We start from the raw sequence: 23856 nt of genomic DNA on the forward strand, positions 1-23856 counted from the left end.
TCGAACACCATATGAGACTAGGCTCCAAAGAAAGCTGTCTCTGGTGCGGACCAATCAGTTTCAAAGACAATGCATAAATTATCAGAGTATTGTTTTTTGTTTGCATTTGACTGCAGGTATTGTGGTTAATGTAAGCATGATTCCTTGCAAAAGGTGTCAGTTTTGTTGCCAGAAAAAAGGGGAAAAAACCCTATTAGTATATTTTGGTACTGGCAAAGGAGATCCCATGATGTAGCTGCTCACCCCGAGCTCTCATTACTCTGGTATTGCGTTGTCTTTGAACTGTGCGCCTTTTGGCATCATCTGGTCGAACACCATATGAGACTAGGCTCCAAAGAAAGCTGTCTCTGGTGCGGACCAATCAGTTTCAAAGACAATGCATAAATTATCAGAGTATTGTTTTACGTTTGCATTTGACTGCAGGTATTGTGGTTAATGTAAGCATGATTCCTTGCAAAAGGTGTCAGTTTTGTTGCCAGAAAAAAGGGGAAAAACCCTATTAGTATATTTTGGTACTGGCAAAGGAGATCCCATGATGTAGCTGCTCACCCCGAGCTCTCATTACTCTGGTATTGCGTTGTCTTTGAACTGTGCGCCTTTTGGCGTCATCTGGTCGAACACCATATGAGACTAGGCTCCAAAGAAAGCTGTCTCTGGTGCGGACTAATCAGTTTCAAAGACAATGCATAAATTATCAGAGTATTGTTTTTTTTTTGCATTTGACTGCAGGTATTGTGGTTAATGTAAGCATGATCCCTTGCAAAAGGTGTCAGTTTTGTTGCCAGAAAAAAGGGGAAAAAACCCTATTAGTAGAACATTCAGTTCCTTCTGACTTATTCCCCACGATGCTTCTCTCCGAAATGACTTGGAACACTTTCCACTTACCACTCTTGTCACTTGAACAATAACATAATTTATATATAGAGATGCCTCTAAATACAACAGCTTCTGCAGGTGCCCATGGAAACCCGCACAACATACACACTAAACAAAAGACATGAAATGTGTGAATAAATATCGACCAATAAAATGTAGTCAAATAAAACTCGAGCTGTGTGGATTGAACAAGAGACAACGCTACACTGTGCACACGCAGCCACCACGACCACCACCACCACAAACCCTTATGCTCATCGTTTATGATGAATTGTTGTTTACGATGCTGCCTAGCAACATTGGAAGATACTCAATTTATTTTACGTAAATTGTGTAACGGTGTGAGTTGAATTACTGTCCTGTATACATGTTTTGCCTAGTTATTTGCCCAGGCATATGCTGGAAAATAAGCATTTATATTTTGGTCAACCTGTCTCAACTTTTTGGCCACTCCACCATCCCTCCAGTGAAGGTTCTCCTAAATCCGGCGAAATGTTGGGATTGTGGTCTGGGGTATGGAGACCGAACATATTTATTTATTTCAACTTGTTTTCTCTGTGATGATAATTTTCTTACGTGCATTTTTTTTGTTATTTATCTCTTCATCTTTTAGTTTTTTTATTTGCTGCATAGTGGGGTTTTGTTTTGTATCATCTGTATAAGGGACTGGCCAATTAATGTGCAATTGCATGAATAACGCTATATAAAATGTAATTATTGTTATTGGTGGTTTTCAAGTTGAGAGGTATCCAGGAGGATAACCCTACAACAATGGATAATTATTGAATCTATCTGTGCGCAACTTTGAGCGATAACCCGTTACTCATGTACTGCTGGATGAAGGTGATTATGATGAAATTGTACGGGAGGGTGCTCCAGTTGTCTTGTGACCCCCCCCCCCCCCCCCCATTTAATGCTCTAAAACGTAATAAAATGTTTAAAGTAAGGTTTATTTAAAAGATAAATGAATATGCAAAGAAAAAAATGTTAGGCGGTAAATTAATTGGGGGGCACAAGACATCTAGACCACGCTGTATGGTAAGAACCGGTAAGTTTATAAAGTTTGTTAAAAAAAATTTTCAAATAACATTTCCCAAGTGCCAGGGTTTTGAAGTGAGATATTTTCCGGAGCTCCATCTAGTGCAGAGATCGTCAACCAACATTTTTTTTGTTTAGAATTTGGTTTAAAAAAAACCTCAATAATTTCAAGAGCCACCGCCAATGCACGTGGTGCATAGGAGACGACGCAGTGCGGAATAGATAACACCACGAAGCACGCTCCTTAAAGAGCCCGTGTGTTATCCCCCCCAAAACATGTGTAGGGGTGTCAGGGGAAGGATTCCCACCAATAGATGGGTTAGTGGGAGGGGTGATCGAAGAGATATAAGGAGAGAACGGGCGGGAAGAAGGGGCCTTTGGCGGGAACGAGATTGGGACGGCTGGGGGACAGGTGTGGAGAGAAGGAAAAGAATAAAGGACGAGACCCCTGCAATCTGGTGTCGGCTCCTACTTTACATCTGGTGGCAGCGGTGGGATCTCATGGCTACAAAGAAAAATCCCCGCGGGAAAGAGCCAAGGGAGGAGGAAGCAGGGGCCGGGGATCCTTCCCATCCCGGGCAACAAGGGGGCCTGCTATCAGAAGCAGCAGCAGGGGGCCCGGATCGCCTGGAGGACACCATGGAGGACCGCATGGCCCGCGTGGAGAGGGCACTCCAGGAGCTCCTACAGAGGCTCCCTATGGGGGACCCGCCAGCACCGGGACCCCCACCCCCACGCGTACTACGGGAGGAGAGGCCACGGGACCCGGAGGCCGACCAGCCGGCCGGGCAACCAACCTCGTCACGCCAGCCGCCGCCGGTCCCGCCAAAACCCCCAGGGCTAACCACCCAACAGGGAGAGCAGGTGGCCGGACGGCCGCGTCGGCTGGGGCCCGTCGACAAGTTCGTGGCTGAGGAAGAAGACTGGGAGGAGTTTGTCCGCCGATTCGAGGCTGCCTTCCACGCTCTCGAGTGGACAGACGAAGAGGCACTACGAGCGCTGCCATCCGTTCTGGGCAAGGAAGCACTCGCCTCTTACACCTCCCTTCCCTCGCACAGCAAGACCACGCTACAGGCGGCCTACGAGGCTTTGGGGGAGATCTATTGCCCGGCGGAAGGGGCCTTTAAACGGTTCCAGGATCGCCAGCGAGGGGCTAAAGAATCCCCTTTATCCTACAGGGGTGCACTGCTCGTGTTGGCGAGGAGAGCTTTCCCTCGCCTGGCTGAAGAAGCGCTCGAGGATCTCGTGGTCGAGCACCTCATCGCCTACGCTTGCCGCGCCGGCGTTGTAATGCCCGTGGTGACGCCGGGGGAACGCACCTCGCTGTGGGCTGCCCGGACCATCCAAGCCCACGAGCAGGTCATGGGCCGGGCGCCACCCGTGGGCCCGGTAGCTGGCGCGGCGGGGGGGAACAGCCGAGCCGTTGCCGCGGCACTACTGGGTCCAGCGACACCAACCGCCGAACCTGCACCGTCGCCACAGGCTGCCTGTGGAGCAGCTGGGGACGGACCCCCGACGTCTGAGACGGAGCCATCGCTACGGGAGGTGTACGCGGCGATCCGGGGACTGGCGGAGCAGAGGGACCAGGGGCGCGACCAACCGCCGCGTCGCTGGCAGCCGCCTCTACAACATCGCGCCGAGCCCCCCCGACGGAACGCCCCGTGGGTCTGCCACCGTTGTGGTCGAGAGGGGCATGTGGCGAGGGGGTGCCGCACAGAGCCGGAGGCCGCCAACGTTACCTGGAACCCGCCGGGGCCGAACGCCGACAGGATCCAGGCGAGTGACGCCTTCCCGCCCGGCCTCTCGGTCGGGCCGAGCAATTATAATTCCGACGCCGCGAACTTACCGGGAGTCTCCTCGGGGTGGGCGCCGTCGGTGTCGTTCCCCGGTCCCCATTGTCCGGGTCGGGGGAAGGGAATCGCGCCGGGGATAGCGCCGGGGCCTGGGATTGCGTCGCGACCAGGGGTGGCGTCGCGACCCGGAGTGGCGTCGCGAACGGACGTGACGTTGCATCCGGGAGTGACGTCGCGGCCAGGAGTGGTGTCGCGGATCGCGCCGGGAATTGCGCCGGGGCCGTGGACCACGTCGGGGATCGCGCCGGGGCCGGAGACCGCGTCGGGAGTCGCGCCGGGGCCGGAGACCGCGTCGGGAGTCGCGCCGGGGCCGGAAGGGACGTCGCGGGCGGACGTGACGTCGCGGGCGGAGGTGACGTCGCGGGCGGAGGTGACGTCACGGGCGGGCGTGGTTTCACCGGCGGGCGTGACGTCGCGGGCGGGCGTGACGTCCCGGGCGGGCGTGACGTCGCGGGCGGGCGTGACGTCCCGGGCGGGCGTGACGTCGCGGGCGGGCGTGACGTCGCGGGCGAGCGTGACGTCGCCGGCGGGCGTGACGTCACCAATTGCCTGCGACGCCGGCGAGTTGCCAGGGGCAACGGCCCGGGGGCGGAGGCAGCCCACAAGATTGACAGTGCGCCCTGAAGCAGTTCCACGGGCCGCCTCACCACCGCTTTGCGGCAGATTGAGACGGAACCAGGGGGACCACGCCCCCGTGACAAAGGGAAGGGAGGGGAGAAGGGAGGGGCTCACGGGAAGGCCCACCCCCCAGTCCCCACTGCCCCCTACAATGGGGGGGGCCCCCCACACCACAAGGGGGGCCCATCCTACGTCACCAAAGGGGGGCAATTTGCACCACACAGAGAGCCCAGCCCGCAACCCAGGGGTAAGCCCACACTATGTAACAAGGGCGCGTTCACCCTGCTGCGACGCACTCCAAAGGGAGGAACCCCATCTTCAGTCCATTCACATCCATCCCCCATCATTTCACCATGCACCACAGGATAACGAGACGCCGCCTGGTCAGTGGCCGGACTCAGCCACACAATGGAGGAAGCTGGCAAGGCGGGTGGTAGCGGCCACGTCAGGAACCTCGGTCCTGGTCGGTGAAATCGCGGGAGTGTCGGCACGTATCTTGGTTGATACGGGGGCATCAGCCACGATCATCTCGAGCACCATGCACGAGATGCTGCCGGATAAAATCCGACCTTTAGTCCCCGTCAAGACAACGTTCATTGCAGCAAATGGAGGCAGCATGGGCTTCCTGGGCCAGGTTGAAGCCCCGATACAGATTGGGCAGCTTTCGGTAGCAGGACCCATCCTTGTCTCCGCAACATTGCCCGTACCCTGCCTGTTGGGGACGGACTTTCTGAGGCGGATGCCAATGAAAATCGATCTGGCCAATGGGCGGGTGGAAGTCCAGGGAACGCATCTCCATTTCCTAAAGGCGGAGGGAGCCAGCCGGGGAGTACCCTACGTGCAGGCTCTGGTCAGTAAGTCTGTCTCCATTCCCCCGGCAGCCCAGATGCTGATTCCGCTGCAATATCGGTCTCCCCTCGTGACAGCCCGACCAGACTCACCCATCCTGGTGTCTCCGGCATCAGCTGCCATGGATCGCCATGCGCTGGTGGGGGCCGAAACTATTGTACAGAGGAACCAGCATCTGTTCATTCAGGTGCTGAACATCTCCGATAGAACAGCGACGGTGCAGGAGGGAACAGTTCTGGCCCACGTTAGTCCCTTGTCACTAGGAGCCCCAGGGACAAAGCCCGAGCTTGTAGGCAGCATCAGCCAGTCCGAGGACAGAGGGGCCGAATCGTGGATGGACCAGCTGGCGGGGCCTGAGCCGGGATTGCCGCCCGACCAGAAACAGCAGCTGCACTCATTATTGCATGAGTTCTCGGACGTGTTCAGCCGGGGACCGTTCGACCTAGGGCGCACAAATCTGTCGCAGCACCACATTAACACGGGAGATGCCGCACCCCTGCGCCAAAACACATATAGAATGAGCCCAATGGAAAAAGGGCACATTCAACAAGCGGTGCAGGAGATGCTGCGGGCCGACATAATTTCTCCATCCTCGAGTCCCTGGGGGGCACCGGTGGTCCTAGTCAAGAAGTCAGACGGGTCACTGAGATTCTGTGTGGACTTCCGACGCCTCAATGCCGTCACGCTGGCCGACGCATATCCCCTACCACGTATTGACGACTCATTGGATGCACTGGCGGGAGCAAAATTTTTCAGTACGCTGGATTTATTGTCCGGGTTCTGGCAGGTCCCACTAGACGCGGACTCCCGGCCTAAAACAGCGTTCCGGACACCACAGGGCCTGTTCGAGTTCAACTGCCTGCCTATGGGCCTCCAGACTGCGCCGGCGACGTTCCAACGCATAATGGAGTTGGCCTTAGCAGGCCTCCAATGGGAAACGTGCCTCATCTACCTGGATGACGTCATTGTCTTCAGCCGATCATTCGAGGAACACATTGACCGATTACGTCAGGTATTCCTGCGGTTCCGGAACGCGAACTTGAAGCTCAAGCCGTCGAAGTGCCACCTTATGCAGTCGTCGGTACGCTACTTGGGCCACGTCGTCAGTGAGTCTGGAGTGGCTACAGACCCGGAAAAGACGGCCTGCGTGAGGGCCTGGGCTGTTCCCACAACGGTTCCAGAGGTACGCCGGTTTGTGGGTTTCGTTTCTTATTACCGCCGGTTCGTACCCAACTTCGCAACCATTGCCAAGCCCTTGCACGTGTTGACGGCGAAGAACCAGAGGTTTTATTGGGGCCCTCTGGAGGAAGAGGCATTCCAGCAGCTGCGCTCACGTCTGACAGATGCACCACCATTGGCTTTTCCGGATTTTGGCCTCCCCTTTATCCTGGACACGGACGCCAGCGATGTGGGCATCGGCAGTGTTTTGTCGCAAGTCCAGCAGGGTCGCGAGGTGGTTATCGCCTATGGTAGTCGCGTGCTTTCATCAGCGGAGCAGCGCTACTGCGTCACACGTAGGGAACTCCTGGCAGTCGTTCACTTCGTGCAGCAATTTCGACCCTACCTGTATGGTCGCAAATTTACGGTCCGCACTGACCACGCGGCCTTGCAGTATTCGCTCCGCATCGACCAGCCTTCGGGCCAGCTGGCCAGATGGATAGAGCGCCTGCAGGAGTACAGGTACCAAGTAGTGCATCGCAAAGGGACCAGACATGCCAACGCAGACGCATTGTCCCGACTGGCGCCCCAGGGCCCTTGTGCATGCACCACAGGCGGGGCACGCTGCAAGGAGGCGAGGCCGGAGGGGACAGTCATCGCTCCCGTACGCACGGCGGAGGACGCACAGGGTGAGGTCCAGCTGACCGACCACGACCTGGGGCTGACCTTGGACGATTGGCGACGGCTACAGCTGGAGGAAGCCCCACTGCGAACGCTACGCGCCTCAGCAGAGGCAGGGGGGGAGGAGTACATCGTATGGGAGGACCTCCTCATGCGATGGGACCCGACAGGGCGCCGACGATGCCTGGTAGTTCCGGAGTCGCTGCGTCAACAATTGGTTATGGACGTACACGGCCGCCAGCTGCTGCACCTGGCGGGGCGGAAGACACTGTACACATTACAGAGTCGGTACTTTTGGCCAGGTATGACCGCTGATGTGCATCGATGGGTCGCTACCTGCGTCGAATGTGCGCGGCGAAAGCCGCCACCCCGGGTAAGCCGGGCGCCCCTACAGCCCATCACGGTGACCAGGGTCAACGAATTGGTTGCGTTGGACATCCTGGGACCACTGCCGGTCACGCCACGGGGAAATAAATACCTGTTGGTCGGAGTCGAGTACTGCACGAGGTGGCCGATGGCGTGGGCCCTCCCGGACCAAACGGCACAGACCATCGCCGATGCCTTCGTGGGAGGCTATGTCCTTGATAAGGGGGCACCGGAGCGGTTGCTCACGGATCAGGGCAGGAATTTCTCCTCACAGCTATTGAAGGACGTCTGCTCTATCCTGGGCACTAAAAAGGTCCGAACATCTCCGTATCATCCCCAGACCGATGGGATGGTAGAGCGGCTTAACCGCACCATAGCGGCCATGCTGTCCCAAGTGGTGGACGAAAACCATTCCGACTGGGACCTCCACATTCCATCTGTCTTAGCGGCGTACAGGGTGGCCCCACACGCGGCGACGGGGTTCTCGCCGTTTTTCCTGATGTACGGACGGGATCCCGTTCCGCCTATTGAGGTGCAGTTGACGGACATTCCCGCAAGAGCCGACGCATGGCCGAAGGCACTAAAGACCTCCCTCATTTATTTGAGAGAGGCCCGCCAAGCAGCCGAGGCCGCATCGGCCACGAGCCAAGAGAGTAATGTACGGATACGGGAGAGGACAGTGACAGCCAAGCCCTTCAAAGTCGGGGACCAGGCATGGCTACACTGTCCTCAGGTGCCGGTTGGCCTCTCACCAAAGCTGCACCGACCCTGGAAAGGGCCGGTCGAGGTCATTAAAGCACTCCGACCGCAGTGCGTCCAGGTCCAACTGGGTAAGCGACGATGGTTTGTACACCCCACCCGCCTTAAGCCATACATCTCTCCACCGTCATCTTCACCAACATCACCACCAACATCACTGCCAACATCATCATCATCCCTACCCAGGCCAAGGTCGCCGACCACCACGCACCGACCGGCAGGGGGTTCGGTGCCCTGTGTTCCCTTGTCACCTACAGCACCCCATGTGAGGCCTGACGGAGCGGCGGCACGAGCGGGGGCCGGAGAGACAGCGGCGCCGGGCAAGGCGACACCAGCACCACCGAACCAGGGACCGCGACGAGAGGGCCTTCGAAGGAGGGGGCCGCCACGGTCATCTGCTGCCTGTGGATGTCCGGGCTGTTACGAGATGCTGGCTGGAGACCTGGGCAGGCCGCGCAATTGATTTCGTTGTGTTATGTTGCATTGTATGGTTGTGGGGGGGGTAAGGGCTGTCGTCACTGTCAGTGGGGGGAGGCATGGGGAGATTTAAATGGTCCATGGGGGAGGCAGAACCGAGGACGGTTATTTTTTTCTCCGGGGGGGGGGGGGGATGTAGGGGTGTCAGGGGAAGGATTCCCACCAATAGATGGGTTAGTGGGAGGGGTGATCGAAGAGATATAAGGAGAGAACGGGCGGGAAGAAGGGGCCTTTGGCGGGAACGAGATTGGGACGGCTGGGGGACAGGTGTGGAGAGAAGGAAAAGAATAAAGGACGAGACCCCTGCAATCTGGTGTCGGCTCCTACTTTACACATGTATAGTGCTAACAAGAAAAACAATATAGAGAGAATCTCTCACGATCCACACTCATAACGACTCCTCCACCGCAAAATGTGAATCCACAATCCAGTGGTGGGCCCTCTCTCTCTCTCTCGCCGCGGTGTCCCCCGCTGGCTTCTTGCACGTGGTGGTTGGTGGTGGTGTTTGGTGGTTGGTGTTGGTGGTTGGTGGTGGTGGTTGTGGTGGTTGGTGTTTGGTGGTGGTGGTGGTTGGTGGTGGGTGGCGGTAGTGGTTGGTGGTGTTGGTGGTTGGTGGTGGTGGTTGTGGTGGTGGGTGGTTGGTTGTTGTGGTGGTTGGTGGTGGTGGTTGGTGGTGGTGGTTGTGGTGGTGGGTGGTTGGTTGTTGTGGTGGTTGGTGGTGGTGTTGGTGGGTGGTGGTTGGTGGTGGGTGGCGGTAGGTGTTGGTGGTTGGTGGTGGTGGTTGGTTGTTGTGGTGGTGGTGGTTGGTGGTGGTGGGTGGCGGTGGTTGGTGGTGTTAGTGGTTGGTTGGTTGGTGGTTGGTTGTTGTGGTGGGTGGTTGGTTGTTGTGGTGGTGGTGGCGGTGGTTATTGGTGGTTGGCGGCGGCGTGCGTTGTGGGCGTTGTGTTCCAGCAGCAAGCTGCTCAAGGCGTATTGCCCCCTGCTGCTTCGCTACATTGTTCGGCATTCGGGACGCCAAGTTAGGCGAGAGAGGAGGAGAAGGAGGAGAGGAAGGAAGAGAAGAAGGAGGAGGAGGAGAGAAGGAGGAGGAGGAGAAGAAGGAGGAGAGAGAGAAAGGAAGCAAAGGGGAGGGCAGGAGAAGGCGTTCCTCTCCAAACTTTGAGAGAAGGAGGAGAAAGAATAAAAAGACTCCAACCCAAGCGACGATCGTGGTAACAAAAAAAAACTGCTCTCATCTTGCGCTTGCTTATCCGTGTGCTTGCTCGGCTCCGTGTGTTTGTTTTTTTAAGTTCTTAATTATACTCAGCCATGGTCAATCCACTGCTGGATGAAGGCCTTCCCAAGTCGTCGCCGCTATCTTGTGAGTAGTTGGGTCGTTGTCGTCGCTCTTGTGCTAAATCCACTGCTGGATGGATTAACGCTTTGCCAAGCCTGCAGTGAGGGCAACATTGTGGGCCGTATGGTTAATCCACTGCTGGATGAAGGTTCTGCAATGCAATCGTCCACCGTAGGGCATCGGAACGCCAGATGATTCCATCGCTCCGTCTCCACGTTGATGGTGAACTTTGTTGCGGTAATGTGATTATTTAGTTTTCCCGATGTCCCGTTTGGAAAAAGGTTCCGGACACATGAAAATGGAGCGAATGATTTTGTTATGTTTTTAGTTTATTTATTATTTTTACGTGGTGTTTTTGTGTTTTTTTTTGTGTTATGTGTGTGGTCGAGAGAATGGAGAGATCGTTCGGGGCCGGCGGGCAGGAGAGACCGAGGCTCTGCTGCGGCCTAGTCGGTCTTTTTTTTTCACTTTAATTTAGTTACGGTTTTATTTGAAGCTTCCTCTTAATTAATACCTCCTTGACGACGGCTAGATTATTATTAATATTCACCTGTCGTTGTTTTCGCTATATAACTTAGAGCGTTGCCTGTGGTTGATGCTGCCCGCGTTAATGTGTGACGAGGCGCTGTTTAGTGACTTAACGGATTTTATTGTTCGCAGTGACGTTTTGTTTCGTTTAATTTTGTGTTTCTTTTGCTGACGATAACGTTTCGGTTGTTTATTTTCTACCCACCCTTCTTAAAAGTCAAAGAATTTCAGCTTGACATGAGCGTATACTGCACCGCGTAAATTACTGTATTACAATGCATGCACATGTACGTGTTGTATCGAGTTAAATAACCGCGTTAAATGTACTACCGTATTGGTATTTATTGGGGGTTTTTTTCCTTACCAAGCTTTAACAATGCATTCATGCAGATGTATGTTAAATATAATTGTAACTATTAGATCTCAGGATGTTGAGATTATGGTAGCGGCTTTGTGAGGAGTCAATCATCCAGCAGTGGCTTGATCATGCTAATTGATGTTCATACTTTATAGTGTTTGATAATGGTCATTCAGAGTAGCAATGTGTGTTAAATGTTTAACCTATCTGACATACGGTTTTATTATTATTTAATGTAGTGACTGTATACATGTTAAGCGTGCTTACACTAAGTCTCTATATATGGTATTAAACTTCAGATATGCAACTGTAGTGTTTCTAGGACATTTTGGGGGAGTTATTTTAAAAGTCATGTTGTGATTCGAGTGCTAGTGGACATAGCATCGGATGGTGTAAGTGGCCTTTGGTTGTTTTTGACAGTTGTCACTCATGAATGGAATTTGACACACCATCCCAATTCTGTTCGTGCGTGTGATGGCAATACGTTAAGGAGCTAAATTCCAATATCCGAGGTCTGTTAGCCACGACGAGAGGATTTGTATAGGATAGAGTTCATGTAGTTTTGCAAAGTCTGATCTGTTGAAGGAACGCATGCTGCATTGTGTGGTTCATAGTGTGGGTTTCATGGCCACAATTACATTGCGTCTTGACTTTAACATCCCCCAAATGTAAGACCCTCTTCTTGAAAAGTCACGAGATTCAATGAGGCTATCCCGTATAAATGAATGCATTGTTTCATCGTGTTGTTATTATTAGTTGGTGCAGCTGACTTGCTTGAAGTTTCACTACAATGCTGTCTTGTTTCCCGTGGCTTTGAAATGTCATATTAGTTTGGATGATTCACTCGTGTGCTCCGAGACACTTTCGCTCTTTGTGGAGATTTCTTGTTTTTGCTCTTTAGTATAACTTACCGAGTTAAATCGGTGGATACAATTTATGTTTTACAACATCCTTGCAACAACAAAATACTTTGTTAAGCAGTAATCCTCGTATCATTGGTTTTAAATGAAGAACTAAAGTAAATTACGTGACTTTTTAGAAACAAAATGTATTTGTGTAAGTTAAATAACGTTCCATTTTGTAATTTTCTCTTTAATGGCCACGATTGGCTTAGTTTGCTGAGTAATGATTTGTTTTTACAGTGGCATCCTGGTTTTAACGACCTGTGATTTGGATGGAATCCATGACAAACATCGTATTTTGACAGTTTTTATTTTTTGTGAATATTATAAATTATTTAAGGATATGTGTATATATAGATTTAGCCATCCTACCTATCATTTATTTTAAAAAAAACGTTATTTGAATAAACACCACTTAGATAAAAAGTTAATTAGAAACAATTTTTGTTGTGCCTGCACACCACTGGCAATGCAGTCCCATGATGTTTCCTCTGTTCCCTCATTAAATATATTTACGATTAAACTTTAACTGTGCAGCCTCTTAAAATTAGTAACATCCTGTTGGGAGTTTTCTTAACTTGATGACTTATTTTTCCTTCCCTCTCACTTTGCCTTAAGCACTTTCTCACCGATGGTTTTTAGACGGGAGACTTGAAGGGCAGGCAGTGTTTTTTACGTTTAAAATTCCTTTCTGCCTTTTATAGACAACGACGGGGTTGAATTATACCTCTTTCACCTCTGTTTTCAACAGCCTAACGGCTTCCTGGACTTGTCACCCTCTTGGTTTGAAATAATTCTTCACTTTGTCATTCGGGCACATTTTCCATTATTTCATGTTCCAAGCCCCCATTTGTTTTGTAATGCTATGTTTTATATTCTTTCCTGATCCATTCCAGACACGTGTCAAAACCACTGGACTCGTCTCTTGCATATATTCTTTAAGGATCATCTGTTTGTCCAAATTGTTATCTTGTCTCTAGATTTAACATATTCTGTAGTATAGATGCTGCTGCAGTGCTTCGAAGTAAAAAGATGAGACCTTTCAATGGGTGGTAGTTCTGGTGATTTGGAGGTAGAAAATAAGTATAACCCATAAAAACTAAGTTTTTCACTCTAAATCCTTTATATGCGTGGCGGCTAGAGTCCTCTCGTCCTCTGGCTTGAAATGACTGCCACCTATGGGTCAGATGATTGTCTGCAGTATTAAACAATTGGTAATTAAATATTTAATTTGTTTTCCCTAAACGGTGTAAAATTTAGGAAAACATTTTTTCACGAACATTAATTGTCTCGCACAACGAGTCTGTGTGCAAAATGTCAGCTCGATTGGATCAAGGGAAGTGGGTTAAAAAACGACCGAAAGGTTTGCACGGTCGTAAGCAAGCAAGCACGCAAGCAAGCGAACTTAATATAAAGGATTTAAAAATGTGGTCTCTGTGCATATTTATTTCTCAGTTTTTGCCACACACAATTGGGCACACCCAGTTATTGCTTTCCCAACTGAATCGGGGTTGTCTGTCTTGAAGCTTGCCGCAGTGCTTGCAAATAATACGATGGAATTCGTTCGTTGAGAGGTAGGTCTCATGAATTGAAAAGGAAACTGGGTCACAGTCCATGTATATTCATATCTGTCGTCGCACGCGCAATCGCTACATGCAGATAGTACTTTCCCCGTTGAATCGGGTCCAACTGTTAACGCGGGCCGACACGCCCATGAAAGCCAACACGGGATTCTAAAAAGCATGCCGACCATAACTTCACCTGACAGCACTCTACCTGTGCCGACACTACCCATTCTTTTAAATTTTTGCGGTTTTTGAAACGTGACCGGTTTTTGAAATGTGACCGCAGCATTTGTTGTTTGTGAGTAATAACGCCCCTTTGCCCCCCCTTGCATCTTTTAAGCAATAATCATACTCGTGTAGGTTTAGTCATTGTGTACAGTTATGCAATTTTATTGCACTCTGCTGAAGTTCAACAAGCGCATGTTGCGGAATGTGAAAATGTTTTTTGTTATTCTAGGAGAGCTTTAGTAAGACTCGAGGCTAATTTTCAGGAGGGTATTGCATTAGGATGTGTGGCCAGTTCTCTTTTTAAGTAGCGGTTGACAGTATATATGAAAAAATATATATACTTTACCATGATGTATCACTAGCAAGTAAAATATGAACTGATCCTGGGTTCCCTTCACCATCCCACACTGACCAGCGTGGTGAGGCATCGATTAGTGGATTTCCAAGGGATTGGACCATAAGTTATTATTTTTATATTCTTCATTGTATGTATGAACATAATTGCTGTTATACGGGAAGTAGCCTGTTTGTTCCAATTTAGCTGTTTGTTATACCCAAATTGTGCTGTAGATGGCAGATAAATGTTGTAATCCCTTGACCGAATGTCCTCAAATTGACCAGTGACCGCCCATCGGGCTGACGTTGGCTTGTGTTGCGGCCGAACCATATAAGCACTCGCTGTATACACTTCGTGCAATCTGTGTTTATAATAAAAAGAAAATGGTTAATACAAGAAAATATCGTGACTGTGACTGGGATTTTTTTTAAGAAGTAAAAGTTGCTCAACTTTTTTAAATGTACATTTTATTTTCATGTAGTTTTGAGTAGTTAACCATTTTCTGAAATGGAATTGTTTCTGAGAAGACAACTGGTGTCGGACACTAAATAAATGTGTTGTTTTCACATTTCCTTGATTTGAGCCATCTATGATTGGGTAAAATTTGTGACTTAAATTATATTTCTCCTATTGTCTAATTTGCTGCATTCTATTAAGTTATTTAAAAAATATCAAAGAAACTTCTATTTTTCTTTTCGATTTAAAGCTTTCGTGACTGCAGGGATTCATCTTCTTGGTTCTTTCGGTAAAGTCACGTAGAAGGGAAGTAATAAAATAATAAAAACAAAAATAAAACATTAAAAAAACAATTCTCACCAATTTTTTATTATGTTTTATTTTTATTATTTTATTACTTCCCTTCTACGTGACTTTACCGAAAGAAGCAAGAAGATTCTATTTTTCTCTTGGTTGTGAGTCGGTTGGGCTTTTTTTTAAGAATGCACAATTAAATAAATATCCAAACAAATGATCAAATCAACAGTGCTTAACATACAGCCCTTTGCCAAGCCACATTTGGATGAAGGCCTCCCATGCCATTTCAGCCATGGGGGTTTTATCATACTGCACGGCTTGTCAACACAGGTTATTGAATGGGTACATTGCCCAGGACCGGTTAAGATAGAAGTTAATTTAAAACTCGCTATATATGTTGCAGTATACCATCCACACGTATGAACTAGGAAGACCATTTATAAGCGTTACACATGATATCAAAACTCAACACTTACGCTTGAGAAGTGGAGGCATTGGGTTGCCCGATGTGTCGGTGACACAGGACGGACTGAGTGCTAAGTGGGTGTTCCGTGTGCGTGTCCCCGCAGCGGCGCGTGTAAATGCCGCGGCCGTCCGGAGCCCACGATGAAGAAGACAAGCAGACCACCGAGCGCGGCCGCCCCTCCGTCGGGGCCCACTAAAGGGCCTCCGCACGGCAGTGCCGGCGGCAACGTGGAGCGTGCCCCTGCGCCCTCGCACGGGCACAGCGGCGTCAAGGCAGCCAAGGCCTCTGCGGGGAGCAGCGGCATGTCGGGACTTACAAAGGTACATCGTGCCCGTCGCCCCCATTGTGCGTGTGTGGTGGAAAGAGTGCCGCCTGGCTTGGGTCACATCACGTGATTTAATGGTAAAATGTTTTCACAAGGTCAAGAGGGTATTACTGGCAATATCATTCATGCTACCGCTTTCACCGTAAACGTATTAATACTAGAAAAGTTTATAGCAACAAAATACATTCTTTACACAGTATAGATAGCCTCACTGAGTACATTACACAGATTATAGATTTTTAAAAAGTACTAATGAAAGCCTCACTGTGACTCAGGAATTTTTTTTTAGGAGGGTCCTGCATTTGGATGTTTGTCCATGTGCATTAATGAGTATTTTACATGAGGGGAGAAATACTAACTGCCTCGAGAAAATCCACACTTAGGAGGAGTACCACCTAAACACTGCCATCTCCCAGCCCACTCGCAGCCCCAAGCCTATAACTCCTCTAAAGCCCTGGTGGTCAATTCACCCATCAAACTCCTAACCAGCCTCAATAATCCCTAGTTTCCGAGCTCTTACGAAATTAGCCACATGTACGGTGATTTGGTCATACTAGTAGTGTCTTATTACTTTTGTTACATATGTTACATTTCTTCTGTTGGTCTCTACAAAGTGATAGCATGACCACAAGTAATGGCATTGCTTAATAATGGTAGTGGTATACACTTTAAGACACTTAATATATGCACCGTATGATTATGCATGTAATGCAGAGCTTTAGAAGCAAGGGTTTGCGGGTTATGGAGATTTGCCAAACTTCTAAACCTGCTAGACTGCAAGGTAGCCTGTAGATGGCAGTACAGCTAGTGTCTTTGTGTTTTCACGTGTGTGGTCCGTTGAGTAGTATCCATTCCTGTGTTGTTTTCTCTAAGGAACTCGATTTCCTTCCACATGCAAAACGCTCGTCACAAAAGGAATTGGTCAAATGTTCCATTGCAGAATCCTCCCAAAAACGTGTAAAGGCTCAATGGGAGCTTTCCTGGGTAAATACATTTTTCATGAGCCACAATAAATATAAACTATTATTACTTTTAACTTTTCAATATGAATAGTAAAATCTACGTATTTTCTTCATCACATTTTTGGTGTTATAGGTTTGGTTCCTCATGATAAATATTGTTCTTACTCGCTGATCAAACATTTTTTTGACACGTTTAGTAATTTTTTGAGTAAATTTATGTTTATCTTGGAATTTTTACGTGTAGTTTTACATGCTTTCTCTCTGCGAAAGGCATTTGGAAACACCTTGAATGTAGTTGGAACCTCGCTAAAACTCACAGCCTTCTTGTGAAGGTGCCGGTGCACAACACACGAGAATGTAGCCAGTCTTGCCAGAATAAGTGCAGTGTGTGTGTACACTTGCCATTGGAATAGGCTGCATGGAAAACTTAAGACACCTTGGCATTGCTGTTGTCTTTGCCTTCTCCAATCAATTGAACACTGTTGCAGTGTGCCAAGTAGTTGTTTAGCACCTCGTAACTCTAAACCATGGCAACCTGGTTCCTTTTACTGTTAGCAGCATTCTAAGAAGCAACGGCGCTCTGCTCTCCGTACACCTACCAGCTTTATCACCGTAATTTTCCTATGTGTTATTGTAGTACAGTGCTCGAAACAACAGAGAGAAATCGTCAACTATTAATAAAAGTTACGCTTTGGCTGGAATAGCAATGGATATGTGGTAAAAATAAAAATAGTTTTCTTTTGTAATACAGGAATGTACTTTAAAAGTAATGAATGTGTTTTGGCTGTTGGCCTAGTGCTTAAGAAGACTTTTTTTCGTGGGACCTGCGGGCGTGTGCGCGCGTGCATGTGTACACGTGTGTGTGTGTTATGCGTGCGTGCATGTGTGTGCAGAGCCAGAGCAGGGATGACCTGCTGGGCGGCAGCAGCAGCAGTGCGGCTGCCCAGGGCTGTGCAGCTCCAGCAAGGAAACACTCGGTGCCCTCGGCCAGCGTCACGGACCAGAAAGCTAAAGGCACCACGGGTAAGGCTATTCATCCTGTTTACTGTATCTCTTTCATTTTGCCTATAACCAAATTTTCCATTGAGCACATCAACTGGAATGTGTCCGATTTTGTTAGCGCCTGGAAGCTAAGCAGGGTTGGGTCTGAATAGTGCTTGGATGGGTGACCGTTATGCACAACAGGCTGCTATAGGCTTCTGCGGAGCTATGTTGTGATCAGTAGAGGGCAGTGCTGTACTATGTTTAATAATTTCTACTACCCACGCTCCAGGTCTTCACCAACCCGCACCGACCAAGATGATGAAGTATGGTAAAATAACTGCCATGACCCACACGGTGTGGGTAGGTCCTCATCCAGCAGTGGATTGACAAAATGAATGTATATGGACGTATCATAATCATCACGATCCATGGGCAGATAAAACGAAGGTGTCAAACTACACATTTCATCATTTGTTTCCACTTTCTTCTTGTGCCAATATGCTCAAGTCTTACACATCTTTCTGACACCAATCTTTTATGTTGTCAATCCCTATATCTCCTGTATTTCATTTACTTATCTCTTATAGTAGAGTGTTTTCTGCTCTTGAAAAACAAGTTTCAGTGATCCATAAATGCGGTATCCTCCACTACAGCTGTTTTCTTTGACAAAATGACAATGACTGTGCAGTAATAAGGAGAGAAATGGGCATTTCTAATTGCGCTGCCAGCTGGTTTCGGCATCCGTCACAATGGCAGAGCTCGTGAAACGTTTCCATAATATGTTGCAGATAGCTTTGTTGACATTTAGTTTGCTTTAATTTATTGCATTAATTTTAGTGTAAAATTTAGCTATAAAAAATGCAAAGTTTCTGGTATTTTGAGTATGGTGCCAATAATGAATAATCATGGTAGAAACATTTGTGTTATTTTCAAATAAATAATAATCCCAACATGATGTAATTTTGCACGATCACACAAATGTTTCATATTGACACAGCTGCTCAGAAGGACATACCGCATCTTGATTAAGATAGTGTGATATTAACCATGTGTATCGTATATCTATTTTCAAAATAACTATGTATCATCCTGGTAAACACACGCAACGTTAGTGCAAAAAGCTGTGTTTGTTTGTAGCCGCGCAAAAAGTTACACGGGTTGAAGTATAAGTAGCATAAATCGAAATAACTAACCTTGAACTATTAACCCTGGCAGCAGAATGGTTTCTCCATGGAGCAAATTTATTATATTTTCACAATTTTTTTTTCTTTTCATCGGAACAGCAGCAGTGAGCTGTTGACGTTATGCGTATATAGCTGCCGTGCGACCTCAGTCTCGCGGAATGCATCTGTGCAAACAGGCAGCCGATCCCTCCCTCCCGCCCCTCTAGCATCGGGCGGGCGTTCGTGTGGAAGAGCTTCACTCCCTCCCTGTTATTGTGCTGCTTGCTCGGCAGGAAGCGAGCAGCTGCACGGCCTTCCCAGGGGGAGGCCTGTGGCCAGGGCGCCGTTCACTTCCATCGCTGTGGCGGGTTTTTTTTTGTTTAATGTAAAAGTTACCACTGATGTTTACATTTGTAAAAACAGGAAGGCTTGAGCGTGTTAAGTTTATTAGTTTAACCAGGTGAGAACTCAAGAGACCAGGGTATTCTCATTTGCAAGAGTGAACTGGGTCAGGAAAATGGCAAAAGCGATAAAATAAAATAAAGTACAGCAATGAAGAAATGAGAAATAATGGAGGAATAAAAAAAACTGAAATTAATTTTCCAGAAGCAGCTGCCAGCACGTGGCTTAGCAAAACGTCAGACATCGTGCCAAACAACACTCAGTACAAAAAGACATCTGAGAGCTATGCTGGTACAACCACGAAAACCTACGCAGTGGTATATAACAAAAGAGTTACCCCAGTGTAAATTAGTAAGGATACCAGCAGTCGAATGCTTGACGATTTGAAATTGGAGAGAGCTGTTGCCATGTAGTGATTTGGGGCTACTTGGTTACACTGTTGGACAGTTCCCAGGAGGATTGCATAAGGAAATTAAATATCCCATAGCAACGCAGGCTTCTTGTATGCCACCTGCGTATAAATTGTCAAACAGGGGCAGATGCCCTTTTTGAAGAAAACAATGGGCTTATAAAAACATTCATTTATTATTTACAGAGGGGTGGGACCACACCGAGACGTACAGTATGCAACCCGATTTTTTTCTTCCACATAATGGCTTTGCATTACAAATTAGCTCAGTTAGCCTGCACAAACAATGTGGGAGTGATTAGAGTCTCCGAAGACACAATGGGGCCAGTGTGCCGTGCAAGGGAGGGCGTACTCTCTACACAAAGCGGGATCCATCTCGATACCGGGTTACACAGAACAACAGAGGCCGGTGGAGGAAGCAAGGTGAGTTTTAATGTCCTGTTAGGATTTTTTTTTTTTACAAAACTCCCGATTTGTATAAGTTGTTGAGGTTGTACTTGATAGTCATTAGGGTAGTGATTTGACAATATGGAGAATCGTCTGTGTCATCTGTTTTCCTGTAACAAGTTGGGTAATTCTCTAGGCGTTGGTCTGAGCCAGGACATTTGTTGGGCAGTCATTTACAAAAGTGCCTCGCTCACCCATGTCAGCGTGACAGGTGTAATGACCAATGTCTGTCTGCGCATGAGTTAGGTATGAGGTGGTGTTCAGCCTGAGGGTAGTCTGCCTAGTGGCAGTGTGCTACATGTGCTAGACAGCTTAACCCTCCTGCTGTCCAAAATATGCCTTTTAAATTTTAAGAGGTTTTTTTGTTGTTTCTTCTGTGAGTTTATACACGGTGGAAAACGAATTCCAATGATAATTATTAATCTCTAACTATATGTATCAACTAAGTAGCATTTCCCAGGAAAAACAAACTAACTTGAAAACAATAATCCAGTTATGATAATTAATTTGAACTTTTAAACCGAGAAGCGTTGTTGGGATTAACATTTATTTCTTTGCGGTTTCTTGAAAGAATGGGCATAACTTTGTGAAGGGTAATGTCAGCTGTTGAAAGGGTTAAATAATATCTAAAAATGGCTTGGGGTTCTGCATACCTTCAAAATGATGAGCCCAAGGACGCGTTTCCGCCTTGCACCAGATAATACACGCGACATCCTCTCCTTGTGATGATAACTCTTAAAAAACACCTACTTGTGGGAACGTGTGTGACTCACGGTTTAAGGAAGCTTGGGCTGTGGTGAATAAAAGGTGTATTGCTCCGTGTTACCTGGTTTAGAATGCTTTTTGTCATTCTTAGAGCCAGGGCTGTACATTGTTGAGAGCTTAAAGCGGAGTTTTTTTTGTGTCGGCGCACAAGACAATAGCCTCCTACGCCTTGAGGTCTCTCAGGAAGTTTTAATTTGTGTTCAACATAACGACAACAGCCTCGGCAGAAACAGAGAGAAGAAATCTTTTTCTGTTTCGTGCCGCAGAGTCTCGTCAGATATGTGGTGCATTTCTTGCAGAGGTATGAGATTTTTAAAAATGCTTTTTCGGTTTCTTTACGTGTTCACGTACTCTTCCGTTGTCATTGTGATGTATTTTGAAAGACAGTACTGTTTTACTTTTACTGTCGAACCTGTTTTGACGGCACTGCTTGAGTTAAAAATGTATTGTCTGTTTTTCGTTCGCTACAAAGTCTCATGTGCGAGTGCTTCTTATGACTGAAATAGTGTAATCGTTCATTATAAAGCGGTTAATTAGGAAACATTTTTAAAATGTACTTGTTACCAGGCCAATGGTTTTACTGGACATCTGTGAAAATACTGTACATCTGTGAAAAAGAGTTGTATAGCTCATTGCATTCCTCCAGTATGAATACGTATTCTGATTCTGTTTATTGCAGTCTCCAACTCGCTAGTGTCATCTCCAAGTTGTACACTCTTATCTGACTGGCCTCTAGTTATGTGCCATGAAGACGGGCCATTGCACGGAATATCATCTGCGATATGTTGTTTCCGTTTAAGGCCGTGTTGTTGAATGTAAAAGCTTTATTAGTTTATTCCAATAATTTCCAAATAATTGATGTATTACACCATAAAACATGAATTCGTTACAGCCAATATCACGCATTTTTAAGTGTGTAACATAAACGGAGAATACAGATTACAATTAATAGCTTATCAAGATACACATCTCTTTGGCAAGGGAGACTAAAGTAATTTTTTTTCTTCAAATTAGACCAAATGTTGTTAAGCATGATGCGTAACATTTTGCTTCACGTGCCCGGAGCTGTTACAGAAACAATTCAGTTCTTTGGATCCATTCATTTCCTGAATTAGCTACCATAACGTGGAGCTTCTGTAATGGAATCTGCCAACATGTGTAGCGAAACGTTTAATATCGTGCTGAACAACACACGACACAACCCGAAAACACATCGGAGGGCTACAAAGCACAACAACAACCACGAAAGCCTACCGCAGTATTACATTGCACTACCGTAGTCTCTAAACGTTCAGTTCCCAGTCTCGCTCCGTAATTTGCTGCTGTAATCGGTGGGCGCTGTTCCCCGTAGGCATGAGCACAGCGGCAAAGCGTGCCGCCGCCTCCAAGGACTCGGCGTCGGCGTCCCGCGACAAGGCAAAGGATCGCCTGCGCCAGGGGACAAGCAAGAAATCCTCATCGGGGCCTGCGTCGTCGTCTTCATCGTCTGGGCCCAGCACGAGCGAGCATGTGGCCTCACGGCGTCCGTCGCGCAGCCGCCTCACCGACGCGGGCGATGCTACGCGGCCCGGCGGTGGCGGGCGGACCCGGACGGCCGCAACGGATGGGCACGTCCAAGGTGGTAGCGGCGAGCAGGCGGCGCTGGAGGCGCGCGTGAAGGCGTTGCTAGCGTTAGCCGAGAGCAAGGACTCGGAGATCGGCCAGCTGAAGGGGCAGCTGCGTGCCATGAAGGCGCAGCTCGGCATGGAGGAAGAGCTCGAGGCAGAGCCTGAGCCTGAGGTGGAGGTGGAAGCAGAGGTGGAAGCCGAGGTGGAGCCGGAGCCAACTCAGGCGCCTGCGGCGCAGGGCATCTCGTGCGATGTAGAGGCGGCACTGGGCCAGCTGATGGAGCAGAATCGTGCCATCCGCGGGGAGCTGAGCCAGCTGAAGAGCGAAAACCGCATGCTGAAGGACCGTCTGAATGCACTGGGCTTCTCACTGGAGCAGCAGCAGCACCTGCAGCAGCACCACTCTGAGCGGCTGCAGAGTCTGGGCATGTGCGGCGGTATCGACCCGCTACCGGCGTCGGCGTCGTCCCGTGAGGGCTCGTCGCGTGGCTCTCTGGAGGACCTGCTGAGCCAGGATGGCAGCAGCTGCTGCACACTGGGAGAGTCTCAGCCGCTCAGCAACTCGGTGGACAACCTGGACAGCGAGTCGAGCGAGCTGCCGCCGTACGGGGGCGCCACGTCGAGCGACGATGCCCTCGACGCCTCGTCCGAGTCGGAGGGTGGCCCCACGCCTGCCCCGGACGTGGAGCGCGACCCGGAGCCGGAGTTGGAGCTGCGGCCGGAGTGCGGGCAGCCGCGGGTGGTGCAGGCGGTTGGCAAGGCGGGTGTCGGAGGGGCAACCGGGACGAGTGAGGTGTCGGTGGCGTGCCTGACGGAGAAGATCCACCAGATGGAGGAGAACCAGCACAGCACGTCGGAGGAGCTGCAGGCCACGCTGCAGGAGCTGCAGGATCTGCAACAGGTGTGTGTGTATTCTTGGTTCTTTCGGTAAAGTCACGTAGAAGGGAAATAACTAAATAATATTTTTATTATTTAATAATATTTTTATTCTTTTATTATTTCTATTAATAAAAATATTCTTTTGTTATTTACCTTCTACGTGACTTTACCGAAAGAACCAAGAATATGAATCCCTGCAGTCACGAAAGCTTTAAATAAGAATTTAGGTGTGTGTGTGTGCTTTCCTACAGAGCCTTTTTGCTTTCTCAGCTTCCATTAATGTGATTAATTTGTGAATTGTTTTGGCAGAAAGCAACGTCAATTTCCGTGTGGACAATAAATGCTCCCTACTTGCTAAATTGATTCGTGGGCAATGAAACGTAAATCTGGTGGGCTAATTAGCCGATTGCGGTTCTTTGCATTCAGCTAACACCGAGTCTTATTTTAATGTATCATATGGGGTCTTCCGTAAATACATACGTGTTTTCCATGTTGTGTTTTTAATTTAATCGCATTTCATACTCAAGTATGTTCATACTTATCAGTATTTTGTTGTATTTAGCATGACGTACAATTTGTTGTTAGTAAGTGATGGACTTGAAATGTTTATCTTAAATGCTAAGTAACAGGCATGTCGCGATCGACCATCCTCACGATTAAAATAATTGTAAGGGTTTGAACTTTGGTTCAAGTAGTGTAGTACTCCGTTCATGCCTTTAGTATATGCAAGTGTAATGTGACCAAGTCCGTCATATGAGAATTCAA

General features: G+C 48.5%; 2 protein-coding genes across 7 annotated transcripts in view; both read left to right on the top strand.

Moving 5' to 3' along the window:
- Nucleotides 1-2286: 2286 nt before the first annotated feature.
- Nucleotides 2287-8556, top strand: LOC133348873 (uncharacterized). Its single transcript, XM_061561940.1, has 2 exons — nt 2287-3690; nt 8456-8556. The coding sequence occupies exons 1-2, from the start codon at nt 2416-2418 to the stop codon at nt 8465-8467; spliced, it is 1287 nt and encodes a 428-aa protein (XP_061417924.1). The 5' UTR covers nt 2287-2415; the 3' UTR covers nt 8468-8556.
- Nucleotides 8557-9463: 907 nt separating this feature from the next.
- Nucleotides 9464-23856, top strand: part of SPECC1L (sperm antigen with calponin homology and coiled-coil domains 1 like) — a 35433-nt gene continuing 21040 nt past the window's right edge. For 2 of the 6 annotated variants that reach the window (XM_061561944.1, XM_061561945.1), the window contains exons 1-4: nt 9465-9886; nt 15252-15468; nt 17329-17458; nt 21957-23113. In XM_061561944.1, the coding sequence (XP_061417928.1) occupies nt 15289-15468; nt 17329-17458; nt 21957-23113 (1467 nt within the window). In that variant the 5' untranslated portion in view covers nt 9465-9886; nt 15252-15288. Of the gene's footprint in view, nt 10036-15251; nt 15469-17328; nt 17459-21956; nt 23114-23856 lie in introns of all 6 variants that reach the window. The other 4 variants (XM_061561941.1, XM_061561943.1, XM_061561946.1 and 1 more) reach the window with 4 other exon arrangements.

The sequence above is a fragment of the Lethenteron reissneri genome, chromosome 28 (assembly GCF_015708825.2).
Source record: "Lethenteron reissneri isolate LAM-NWPU_2019-01 chromosome 28, ASM1570882v1, whole genome shotgun sequence".
Classification (NCBI taxonomy): Eukaryota; Metazoa; Chordata; class Hyperoartia; order Petromyzontiformes; family Petromyzontidae; genus Lethenteron; species Lethenteron reissneri.